Here is a 13,587-nt window from a genome sequence, read left to right on the forward strand (position 1 = left end):
TTTTTCAAATCCATAAATGCCACAAAAACCTCTTTAGCCTTATCTAAATACTGTTCACTTATATGTTTCACTGTAAACACCTGGTCCACACACCCCCTACCTTTCCTAAAGCCTCCTTGTTCATCTATCCTATTCTCCGTCTTACTCTTAATTCTTTCAATAATAACTCTACCATACAGGTATACTCAACAGACTTATCCCCCTATAATTTTTGCACTCTCTTTTGTCCCCTTTGCCTTTATACAAAGGAACTATGCATGCTCTCTGCCAATCCCTAGGTACCTTACCCTCTTCCATACATTTATTAAATAGTAGCACCAACTACTCCAAAACTATATCCCCACCTGCTTTTAACATTTCTATCTTTATCACAACAAACCCAGCCGCCTTACCCCCTTTCATTTTACCTGCCTCACGAACTTCCCCCACACTCACAACTGGCTCTTCCTCACTCCTACAATTTGTTATTCCTCCTTGCCCTATACACGAAATCACAGCTTCCCTATCTTCATCAACATTTAACAATTCCTCAAAATATTCCTTCCATCTTCCCAATACCTCTAACTCTCCATTTAATAACTCTCCTCTCCTATTTTTCACTGACAAAATCCATTTGTTCTCTAGGCTTCCTCAACTTGTTAATCTCACTCCAAAACTTTTTCTTATTTTCAACAAAATTTGTTGATAGCATCTCACCCATTCTCTCATTTGCTCTCTTTTTACATTGCTTCACCACTCTCTTAACCTCTCTCTTTTCTCCATATACTCTTCCCTCCTTGCATCACTTCTACTTTGTAAAAACTTCTCATATACTAACTTTTTCTCCCTTACTACTCTCTCTCCATCATCATTCCACCAATCGCTCCTCTTCCCTCCCGCACCCACTTTCCTGTAACCACAAACTTCTGCTGAACACTCTAACACTACATTTGTAAACCTACCCCATACCTCTTCGACCCCATTGCCTATGCTCTCATTAGCCCATCTATTCTCCAATAGCTGTTTATATCTTACCCTAACTGCCTCCTCTTTTAGTTTATAAACCTTCACCTCTCTCTTCCCTGATGCTTCTATTCTCCTTGTATCACATCTACCTTTTACTCTCAGTGTAGCTACAACTAAAAAGTGATCTGATATATCTGTGGCCCCTCTATAAACATGTACATCCTGAAGTCTACTGAGCAGTCTTTTATCTACCAATACATAATCCAACAAACTATGTACTGTCATTTCGCCCTACATCATATCATGTATACTTATTTATCCTCTTTTTCTTAAAATATGTATTACCTATAACTAAACCCCTTTCTATACAAAGTTCAATCAAAGGGCTCCCATTATCATTTACACCTGGCACCCCAAACTTACCTACCACACCCTCTCTAAAAGTTTCTCCTACTTTAGCATTCAGGTCCCCTACCACAATTACTCTCTCACTTGGTTCAAAGGTGCCTATACATTCACTTAACATCTCCCAAAATCTCTCTCTCTCCTCTACATTCCTCTCTTCTCCAGGTGCATACACGCTTATTTTGACCCACTTTTCGCATCCAACCTTTACTTTAATCCACAATCCTTGAATTTGCACATCCATAAATGGGATGAAAACTTCCCTACCTTGATCTAAATATTTTTCACATACATGCTTTATTGTAATCACTTGATCTACACCTCCCCTACCCATTGTAAAGCCTCCTTGTTCATCTGAAATACTGCTCTCTGTCTTACCTCTAATTCTCTCAATAATAACCCTACCATACTCTTTACCTAGTACACCTACCATCTGACTTACGACCTACTCGACATACGACCACTCGACTTATGACCATGCTTTTTATGCCAGATTTCTGGGAAATAAACAACTGTTTGTGTTGTACACTGTTATACCTTATGGTATAAAATACAGTACTAACAGCATAAATAGTAAAGTAAAAAATGAAATACCAAAATAAAACAATAAAATAAAATCATTACAAAAGTGTGATGTTGATATTCAATAGTAAGATTCGACTTACGTCCATTTTGACTTACGACCGGTTGGTCGGAACCAAGCTTGGTCGTAAGTCGGATGATACCTGTATACTCAGTAAACTTATTCCCCTATATTTTTTACAATCTCTTATGTCCCCCTTCCCTGTGCACTGAGGAACTATATGTGCTCTCTGCCAATCCCTAGGTACCTTCCCCTCTTTCATACATTTATTGAACAAAAATACCAACCACTCCAACACTATATCCCCCCCTGCTTTTAACATTTGTCATAATCCCATCAGTTCCAGCTGCTTTACCCCCTTTCATTCTATGTAATGCCTCATCCATCTCCCCCACACTCACATCCGGTTTTTCTTCACTCCTAAAAGATGTTATACCTCCCTGGCTTATACTAAAGTAAATTAAATAAATAAATAAATAGATATAACATCACATCGAACACCTAAAATCACTAGTGTCCATTTACTGCCCCATTTAAGATGATATTAGAGGTCCACTAGATGCCCGACACTAAAGAAGTGCAAAATAAAACATTCTGGTGCCTCCACACAGTCACTTCAGTGTGTGCCCATCTGAACCCTCTGTCTTACCAGTACCAACACAAGTCTCATGAAACCTAAGCATTCACATAGAATGAACAATGGGCAACATAAAAGTTCACCTAGGTTGTTACTGATCACCTAGGAATTAATTTCTCAGAATTCTAAGTACATTACTGTCCTAAGTTTATTTTTCAACTGTCAAGTACAGTATACAATACCAATGTCTCTAAAATTATATAGCAAACTAGGTAGGTAGGGGTGTGTGTGTGTGTGTGTGTGTGTGTGTGTGTGTGTGTGTGTGTGTGTGTGTGTGTGTGTGTGTGTGTGTGTGTGTGTGTGTGTGTGTGTGTGTGCGCGTGCGTGCGTGCGTGCATGCGTGCGTGCGTGCGTGCATGCGTGCGTGTGTGGAGGGGGGTCTCTTTCAGGGTTTACGATCTTCTCATGTGCACAGGTGGTAAGAATGCTTGTCAAAACATTTGTATCTCATATACACAACTCCATGAATTACTGTCAATAGCATGTTTTTACAGCTCATGTCTGTTTACATAAAAATTTAACAGTAGACTTAGCTTTACCAAAAACAATCAACTCTTATCAAATATTCTGAACAGGAGAAGTAACTGGTTACCTTGGGAAAGGAATGGTGACAGTTTCCCAGCCAAACTTGACAACAATGAGCAGTTCTGTGGTGACAATAGCCAGGAAGAGCCATGACTGTCGTCCAAACTTCATACAGTCACTGCAAGTTTAATATCTCATTACAATGGATTACAAACTTCAGTATACACTTAATTACTACGGACAACATACGAAATATACTAAACAATTAAGTGAACAATGCTGGAACCTGAATTGTGATGGTTGTGCATTTCAGACAAGATGGGTAGTAAATGAATGATGGTGAATGCTTCTTTTTCTATCATACATTATCTTCATGGGAGACAGTCAGTGTGGAGAAACAACAACACATCTGAACCTTTCAAAAGCATTTTTGCTAATTCCTTCACCTTGGATAAGAGTATAGTAACAGTTTTAACCCTTTCAGGGTCCGTGCCGTAGATCTACGCCATGAGCTCAGCTCACTCTGATAAGCTGTGAGTGGTAAATTTGGGCCTAGATATGAGAGAATACATCTTTGTGGTACGTGTGCACCACATAAAGCAAATCCTGCAGCACACAGTGTATAATGAGAGAAAAAACTGAAACTGTGATTTTTTATTAAAACAGTGACTTGCAGTGTTTTCTCGTATATTTTTTATAGTTGTATTTGTGATTTCTTGGTCTCATTTGATAGAATGGAAGATATATTACAGAAAAAGAGATAATTTTGATTGGTATTAGCACTGGAAATTACTTGAAACTGAGCTCAAAATAGCAGAAATGTTAATTTTTTGTCGATGTTCAAACAAACGACCTCACATGTCTCATACACGCCAGCTGGTGGGTCTAATATACATTCACAAATGTGGTGATGATATTTATACAATTATTACAATATTGCATAACAATAAATCTTCTATTTTTTGGTTTGAATAAAAATTCATTATGTGAATAAAAAATCAAAATGGAATTCATTTGTAAAGCCTCAAAACGTAACTAATGAACAGAGGAAATGTTAGTTTAGTGCCAGGAATGTCTGCATTGTTTATTCTGGACCCTATTTTGAAATTGGAATATTTTGAACTTTGTGTTAAATTGGGCAAATTACCAATTTCCGATGACTTTATTTTGTAGTTGAAACAGTTGACTGGGCAATTTATGGGTGCTCAATTGATAGAATAGAAGTAATACTAGTGAAATAGCTAAGAATTTGGTTGACTGGAATAATGTAATTGGCCTAAAATGGGAGACAAAGTCGTCAAAATCGCCGATTCGTAATTATCGCTGACACATCAAAATTCGCGAGAGCATAATTTCGTCAATTTTCCATCAAATATCATACTTTTTGTATTATTACCTTCAGAAAAAGATTCTCTACCACTTCTTAAGAAAAAATAATTTTTTTTTTTTTTGAAAATTCTTGGACTTTGGTGCACACTTTGAAATTTGGCCTCTGGACCCTGAAAGGGTTAAACCATAAAACTACCACACACCAGTGTCTTTCACACCAGTGTCTCAAACTAGTGTCTCTCACACAAGCGTCTCTCACACTAGTGTCTCACACAAGCGTCTCTCACACTAGTGTCTCTCACACCAGTGTCTCACACACTGGTATCTCACATATGAGTGTCTCACAAACTATTGTATCTCACACCAGTGTCTCATATTAGTATCTCTCGCACCAGTCTCTCACACACTACTATCTCACACACTAGTCTCTCACACCAGTGTCTCACACACTATCTCTCACACAAGTGTCTCTCACACTAGTCTTTCACACCAATGTCTCTCACACAAGTGTCTCACACACTAGTATCTCTCATACCAGTGTCTCACTAGTATCTCTCACACCAGTGTCTCTCACACTAGTGTCTCACACACTATCTCTCGCACCAGTGTCTTACTAGTATTTCACACACTAGTATCTCTCACACAAGTGTCACACACTGGTGTCTCTCACACTAGTATCTCTCACACAAGTGTCTCACACACTAGTGTCTCACACACTAGTGTCTCTCACACAAGTGCATCAAACACTTGTGTCTCACACATTAGTGTCTCACACTAGTGTCGCTCACTAGTGTCTTACACACTAGCGTCACACACGCTACGTCTCACACACTAGCGTCTCTCACACTAGTGTCTCACATGCTAGCGTCTCACACACTAGTGTCTCACACACTAGTGTCTCACACACTAGTGTCTCACACACTAGTGTCTCACACACTAGTGTCACACACACACTAGTGTCACACACACTAGTGTCACACACACTAGTGTCTCACACACTAGTGTCACACACACACTAATGACACTCACACTAGTGTCACACACACTAGTGTCACACACACTAGTGTCACACACACACTAGTGTCTCACACTAGTGTCTCACACACTAGTGTCTCACACACTAGTGTCTCAAACACTAGTGTCTCACACACTAGTGTCTCACACACTAGTGTCTCACACACTAGTGTCACACACACTAGTGTCACACACACTAGTGTCACACACACTAATGTGTCACACACTAATGTCTCACACACTAAAGTCTCACACACTAGTGTCACACACACTAGTGTCTCACACACTAGTGTCTCACACACTGGTGTCTCACACACTGGTGTCACACACACTAGTGTCTCACACACTAGTGTCTCACACACTAGTGTCTCACACACTAGTGTCTCACACACTAGTGTCTCACACACTAATGTCTCACACACTAATGTCTCACACACTAATGTCTCACACACTAATGTCTCACACACTAGTGTCACACACACTAGTGCCTCACACGCTAGTGTCACACACACTTGTGTCACACACACACTAGTGTCTCACGCACTAGTGTCATGCACACTAGTGTCACACACTAGTGTCTCACACACTAGTGTCACACACACTAGTGTCACATTAGTGTCACACACACTGTCACTCATAGTAGTGTCACACTCACACTAGTGTCACACACACTAGTGTTACACACACTAGTGTCACACACTAGTGTCACGCACACTAGTGTCACACACACACTAGTGTCTCACACACTAGTGTCTCACACACTAGTGTCACACACACTAGTGTCACACACACTAGTGTCTCACACACTAGTGTCTCACACACTAGTGTCTCACACACCAGTGTCACACACACTAGTGTCACACACACTAGTGTCTCACACACTAGTGTCTCACACACTAGTGTCACATACACATTAGTGTCACACACACACTAGTGTCACACACACTAGTGTCACACACACTAGTGTCTCACACACTAGTGTCACTCACACTAGTGTCTCACACACTGTCACACACACTAGTGTCACACACACTAATGTCACACACACTAGTGTCTCACACACTAGTGTCTCACACACTAGTGTCACATACACACTAGTGTCACACACACACTAGTGTCACACACACATTAGTGTCACACTCACACTAGTGTCACACACACTAGTGTCTCACACACTAGTGTCATGCACACTAGTGTCACACACACACTAGTGTCTCACACACCAGTGTCACACACGCTAGTGTCACACACACTGGTATCACACACACTGGTGTCTCACACACTAGTGTCACACACACTAGTGTCTCACACACTAGTGTCACACACACTAGTGCCTCACACACTAGTGTCACACACACACTAGTGTTTCACGCACTAGTGTCATGCACACTAGTGTCACACACTAGTGTCTCACACACACTAGTGTCTCACACACTAGTGTCTCACACACACTAGTGTCTCACACACTAGTGTCACACACACTAGTGTCACACACTGGTATCTCACACACTAGTGTCACACTAGTGTCACACACTAGTGTCACACACACTAGTGTCACACACACTAGTGTCTCACACACTAGTGTCATGCACACTAGTGTCACACACACACTAGTGTCTCACACACTAGTGTCACACACACTGGTGTCACACACACTAGTGTCTCACACACTAGTGTCTCACACACTAGTGTCACATACACACTAGTGTCACACACACTAGTGTCACACACACTAGTGTCACACACACTAGTGTCACTCACACTAGTGTCTCACACACTAGTGTCTCACACACTCACACACATTAGTGTCACACACACTAATGTCACTCATAGTAGTGTCACACTCACACTAGTGTCACACACACTAGTGTCACACACACACTAGTGTCTCACACACTAGTGTCTCACACACACTAGTGTCTCACACACTAGTGTCACACACTAGTGTCACACACACTAGTGTCTCACACACTAGTGTCTCACACACTAGTCTCACACACTAGTGTCTCACACATTAGTGTCTCACACACTAGTGTCTCACACACTAGTGTCTCACACACTAGTGTCACACACACTAGTGTCTCACACACTAGTGTCACACACTAGTGTCTCACACACAAGTGTCTCACACACTAGTGTCTCACACACTAGTGTCTCACACACTAGTGTCATACACACTAGTGTCTCACACACTAGTGTCACACACACTAGTGTCACACACACTAGTGTCTCACAAACTAGAGTCACAGACATTAGTGTCTCACACACTAGTGTCACACTCACTACTGTCTCAAACACTAGTGTCTCACACACTAGTGTCTCATACACTAGTGTCTCACACACTAGTGTCTCACACTAGTGTCACACATACTAGTGTCTCACACACTAGTCTCACACACTAGTGTCTCACACTAGTGTCTCATACACTAGTGTCACACACACTAGTGTCTCACACTGTCTCACACACTAGTGTCTCACACTAGTGTCATACACACTAGTGTCTAACACACTAGAGTCTCACACACTAGTGTCTCATACACTAGTCTCACACACTAGTGTCTCATACACTAGTGTCTCACACTAGTGTCACACACACTAGTGTCTAACACACTAGAGTCTCACACACTAGTGTCTCATACACTAGTCTCACACACTAGTGTCTCATCAACCAAATCTTTCAGTGGGCTGCAGAAAACAATATGAAGTTCAACGATGAGAAATTTCAATTACTCAGATATGGTAAACATGAGGAAATTAAATCTTCATCAGAGTACAAAACAAATTCTGGCCACGAAATAGAGCGAAACACCAACGTCAAAGACCTGGGAGTGATTATGTCGGAGGATCTCACCTTCAAGGACCATAACATTGTATCAATCGCATCTGCTAGAAAAATGACAGGATGGATAATGAGAACCTTCAAAACTAGGGAGGCCAAGCCCATGATGACACTCTTCAGGTCACTTGTTCTATCTAGGCTGGAATATTGCTGCACTCTAACAGCACCTTTCAAGGCAGGTGAAATTGCCGACCTAGAAAATGTACAGAGAACTTTCACGGCGCGCATAACGGAGATAAAACACCTCAATTACTGGGAGCGCTTGAGGTTTCTAAACCTGTATTCCCTGGAACGCAGGAGGGAGAGATACATGATTATATACACCTGGAAAATCCTAGAGGGACTAGTACCGAACTTGCACACGAAAATCACTCACTACGAAAGCAAAAGACTTGGCAGACGATGCACCATCCCCCCAATGAAAAGCAGGGGTGTCACTAGCACGTTAAGAGACCATACAATAAGTGTCAGGGGCCCGAGACTGTTCAACTGCCTCCCAGCACACATAAGGGGGATTACCAACAGACCCCTGGCAGTCTTCAAGCTGGCACTGGACAAGCACCTAAAGTCAGTTCCTGATCAGCCGGGCTGTGGCTCGTACGTTGGTTTGCGTGCAGCCACCAGCAACAGCCTGGTTGATCAGGCGCTGATCCACCAGGAGGCCTGGTCACAGACCGGGCCGCGGGGGCGTTGACCCCCGAAACTCTCTCCAGGTAAACTCCAGGTAATACACTAGTGTCTCACACACTAGTCTCACACACTAGTGTCTCACACACTGTCTCACACACAAGTGTCTCATACACTAGTCTCACACACTAGTGTCTCACACACTGTCTCACACACTAGTGTCTCATACACTAGTCTCACACACTAGTGTCTCACACACTAGTGTCACACACACTAGTGTCTCACACACTAGTGTCTCACACACTAGTGTCACACACACTAGTGTCACACACACACTAGTGTCTCACACACTAGTGTCTCATGCACTAGTGTCACACACACTAGTGTCACGCACACTAGTGTCACACACACTAGTGTCACACACACACTAGTGTCTCACACACCAGTGTCACACACACTAGTGTCTCACACACTAGTGTCTCACACACTAGTGTCACACACACTAGTGCTCCACACACTAGTGTCTCAAGCACTAGTGTCACACACACACTAGTGTCTCACACACTAGTGTCACACACACACTAGTGCCTCACACACTAGTGTCACACACACTAGTGTCACACACATAGTGTCTCACACTAGTGTCTCACGCACTAGTGTCACGCACACTAGTGTCACACACACTAGTGTCTCACACACCAGTCACACACACTAGTGTCACACACACTAGTGTCTCACACACTAGTGTCATGCACACTAGTGTCACACACACACTAGTGTCTCACACACCAGTGTCACACACGCTAGTGTCACACACACTGGTATCACACACACTGGTGTCTCACACACTAGTGTCACACACACTGGTGTCTCACACACTAGTGTCACACACACTAGTGTCTCACACACTAGTGTCACACACAGTAGTGCCTCACACACTAGTGTCACACACACACTAGTGTTTCACGCACTAGTGTCATGCACACTAGTGTCACACACTAGTGTCTCACACACACTAGTGTCTCACACACTAGTGTCTCACACACACTAGTGTTTCACGCACTAGTGTCATGCACACTAGTGTCACACACTAGTGTCTCACACACACTAGTGTCTCACACACTGGTATCTCACACACTAGTGTCACACTAGTGTCACACACACTAGTGTCACACACTAGTGTCACACACACTAGTGTTACACACACTAGTGTCTCACACACTAATGTCATGCACACTAGTGTCACACACACTAGTGTTACACACACTAATGTCATGCACACTAGTGTCACACACACACTAGTGTCTCACACACTAGTGTCACACACACTAGTGTCACACACACTAGTGTCTCACACACTAGTGTCTCACACACTAGTGTCACATACACACTAGTGTCACACACACTAGTGTCACACACACTAGTGTCACTCACACTAGTGTCTCACACACTCACACACATTAGTGTCACACACACTAATGTCACTCATAGTAGTGTCACACTCACACTAGTGTCACACACACTAGTGTCACACACACTAGTGTCACACACTAGTGTCTCACACACAAGTGTCTCACACACTAGTGTCGCACACACTAGTGTCTCACACACTAGTGTCATACACACTAGTGTCTCACACACTAGTGTCACACACACTAGTGTCACACACACTAGTGTCTCACAAACTAGAGTCACAGACATTAGTGTCTCACACACTAGTGTCTCACACACTAGTCTCACACACTAGTGTGTCACACTCTAGTGTCTCACACTAGTGTCTCACACATTAGTGTCTCACACACTAGTGTCACACACACTAGTGTCTCACACACTAGTGTCACACACTAGTGTCTCACACACAAGTGTCTCACACACTAGTGTCTCACACACTAGTGTCATACACACTAGTGTCTCACACACTAGTGTCACACACACTAGTGTCTCACAAACTAGAGTCACAGACATTAGTGTCTCACACACTAGTGTCTCACACACTAGTGTCACACTCACTACTGTCTCAAACACTAGTGTCTCACACACTAGTGTCTCATACACTAGTGTCTCACACACTAGTGTCTCACACTAGTGTCACACATACTAGTGTCTCACACACTAGTCTCACACACTAGTGTCTCACACTAGTGTCTCATACACTAGTGTCACACACACTAGTGTCTCACACTAGTGTCTCATACACTAGTGTCACACACACTAGTGTCTCACACTGTCTCACACACTAGTGTCTCACACTAGTGTCACACACACTAGTGTCTAACACACTAGAGTCTCACACACTAGTGTCTCATACACTAGTCTCACACACTAGTGTCTCATACACTAGTGTCTCACACACTTGTGTCTCACACACTAGTCTCACACACTAGTGTCTCACACACTGTCTCACACACAAGTGTCTCATACACTAGTCTCACACACTAGTGTCTCACACACTGTCTCACACACTAGTGTCTCATACACTAGTCTCACACACTAGTGTCTCACACACTAGTGTCACACACACTAGTGTCTCACACTCTAGTGTCTCACACACTAGTGTCACACACACTAGTGTCACACACACTAGTGTCACACACACACTAGTGTCTCACACACTAGTGTCTCATGCACTAGTGTCACGCACACTAGTGTCTCACACACCAGTGTCACACACACTAGTGTCTCACACACTAGTGTCTCACACACTAGTGTCACACACACTAGTGCTCCACACACTAGTGTCTCAAGCACTAGTGTCACACACACACTAGTGTCTCACACACTAGTGTCACACACACACTAGTGCCTCACACACTAGTGTCACACACACTAGTGTCACACACACACTAGTGTCTCACACTAGTGTCTCATGCACTAGTGTCACGCACACTAGTGTCACACACACTAGTGTCTCACACACTAGTGTCACACACACTAGTGTCTCACACACTAGTGTCACACACACACACTAGTGTCACACACACTAGTGCCTCACACACTAGTGTCACACACACACTAGTGTCACACACACTAGTGTCACACACACTAGTGTCTCACACACTAGTGTCACACACACTAGTGTCTCACACACTAGTGTCACACACACTAGTGTCACACACACTAGTGTCTCACACACTGTCACACACACTAGTGTCACACACACTAGTGTCACACACACTAGTGTCACACACACTAGTGTCTCACACACTAGTGTCACACACACTAGTGTCACACACACTAGTGTCACACACACTAATGTCACTCACAGTAGTGTCACACTCACACTAGTGCCTCACACACTAGTGTCACACACACTAGTGTCACACACACTAGTGTCACACACACTAGTGTCACACACACTAGTGTCTCACACACTAGTGTCTCACACACTAGTCTCACACACTAGTGTCTCACACAGTAGTGTCTCACACTAGTGTCTCACACATTAGTGTCTCACACACTAGTGTCACACACACTAGTGTCACACACACTAGTGTCTCACACACTAGTCTCACACACACTAGTGTGTCACACACTAGTCTTACACACACTAGTGTCTCACACACTTGTGTCACACACACTAGTGTCACACACACTAGTGTCACACACACTAGTGTTACACACTAGTGCCACAGACATCAGTGTCTCTCACACTAGTGTCCCTCACACTAGCGTTTCACACTAGTGTCTCACACTAGTCTCTCTCACACTAGTGTCTCACACACTAGTGTCTCACACACTAGTGTCAGGCACACTAGTGTCACACACTAGTGTCTCACACACTAGTGTCACACACACTAGTGTCTCATAAGAACATAAGAACATAAGAACGAAGGAACACTGCAGAAGGCCTACTGGCCCATGCGAGGCAAGTCCAAGTCCCTACCGGCTTAAGCCAATGCACCCAACCTAGTCAGGTCAGGTCACATTGACTTAAGGGAGGAACACGGCAACCGACCTGTTAGCACAAGCTATCAGGTCCAACTCACACCCACCCACATCTACTCATGTATTTATCCAACCTATTTTTAAAGCTACACAACGTTCTGGCCTCTATAACGGTACTTGGGAGTTTGTTCCACTCATCCACAACTCTATTACCAAACCAGTACTTTCCTATATCCCTCCTGAATCTGAATTTTTCCAACTTAAAACCATTGCTGCGAGTCCTGTCTAGGCTAGATATTTTCAGCACACTATTTACATCCCCTTTATTTATTCCTGTCTTCCACTTATAAACCTCAATCATATCCTCCCTAATTCTACGTCTTTCTAGAGAGTGCAGTTTCAGGGCCCTTAGTCTATCCTCATAGGGAAGGTTTCTGATACATGGGATCATCTTTGTCATCCTCCTTTGTACATTTTCCAGAGAATTTATATCCATTCTGTAATACGGTGACCAAAACTGTGCAGCATAATCTAAATGAGGCCTAACCAAGGATGTATAGAGTTGAAGAACAACCTGAGGACTCCTATTATTTATGCTTCTTGATATGAAGCCAAGGATTCTATTAGCTTTATTGCGAACACTTATGCACTGTTGTCTTGGTTTCAGATTACTGCTAACCAGAACTCCTAAATCTTTTTCGCAATCCGTAATATTAAGATCTACATTATTTAGTTTATATGTGGCATGGTTATTGTCCTGTCCAACATTTAGAACTTTGCATTTGTCTATATTAAACT

The 13,587-nt window shown here is 43.0% G+C and overlaps 1 protein-coding gene across 1 annotated transcript in view; it reads right to left on the minus strand.

Moving 5' to 3' along the window:
• Positions 1-13,587, minus strand: part of LOC128690516 (phosphatidylserine synthase 2) — a gene marked incomplete in the record, with an annotated part of 412,859 nt that overhangs the window by 47,350 nt on the left and 351,922 nt on the right. Inside the window, 1 exon segment of the mRNA XM_070089624.1 lies at positions 3,163-3,273. Coding sequence (XP_069945725.1) covers positions 3,163-3,273 — 111 coding nt within the window.

Source organism: Cherax quadricarinatus, chromosome 29, assembly GCF_038502225.1.
Source record: "Cherax quadricarinatus isolate ZL_2023a chromosome 29, ASM3850222v1, whole genome shotgun sequence".
NCBI lineage: Eukaryota > Metazoa > Arthropoda > Malacostraca > Decapoda > Parastacidae > Cherax > Cherax quadricarinatus.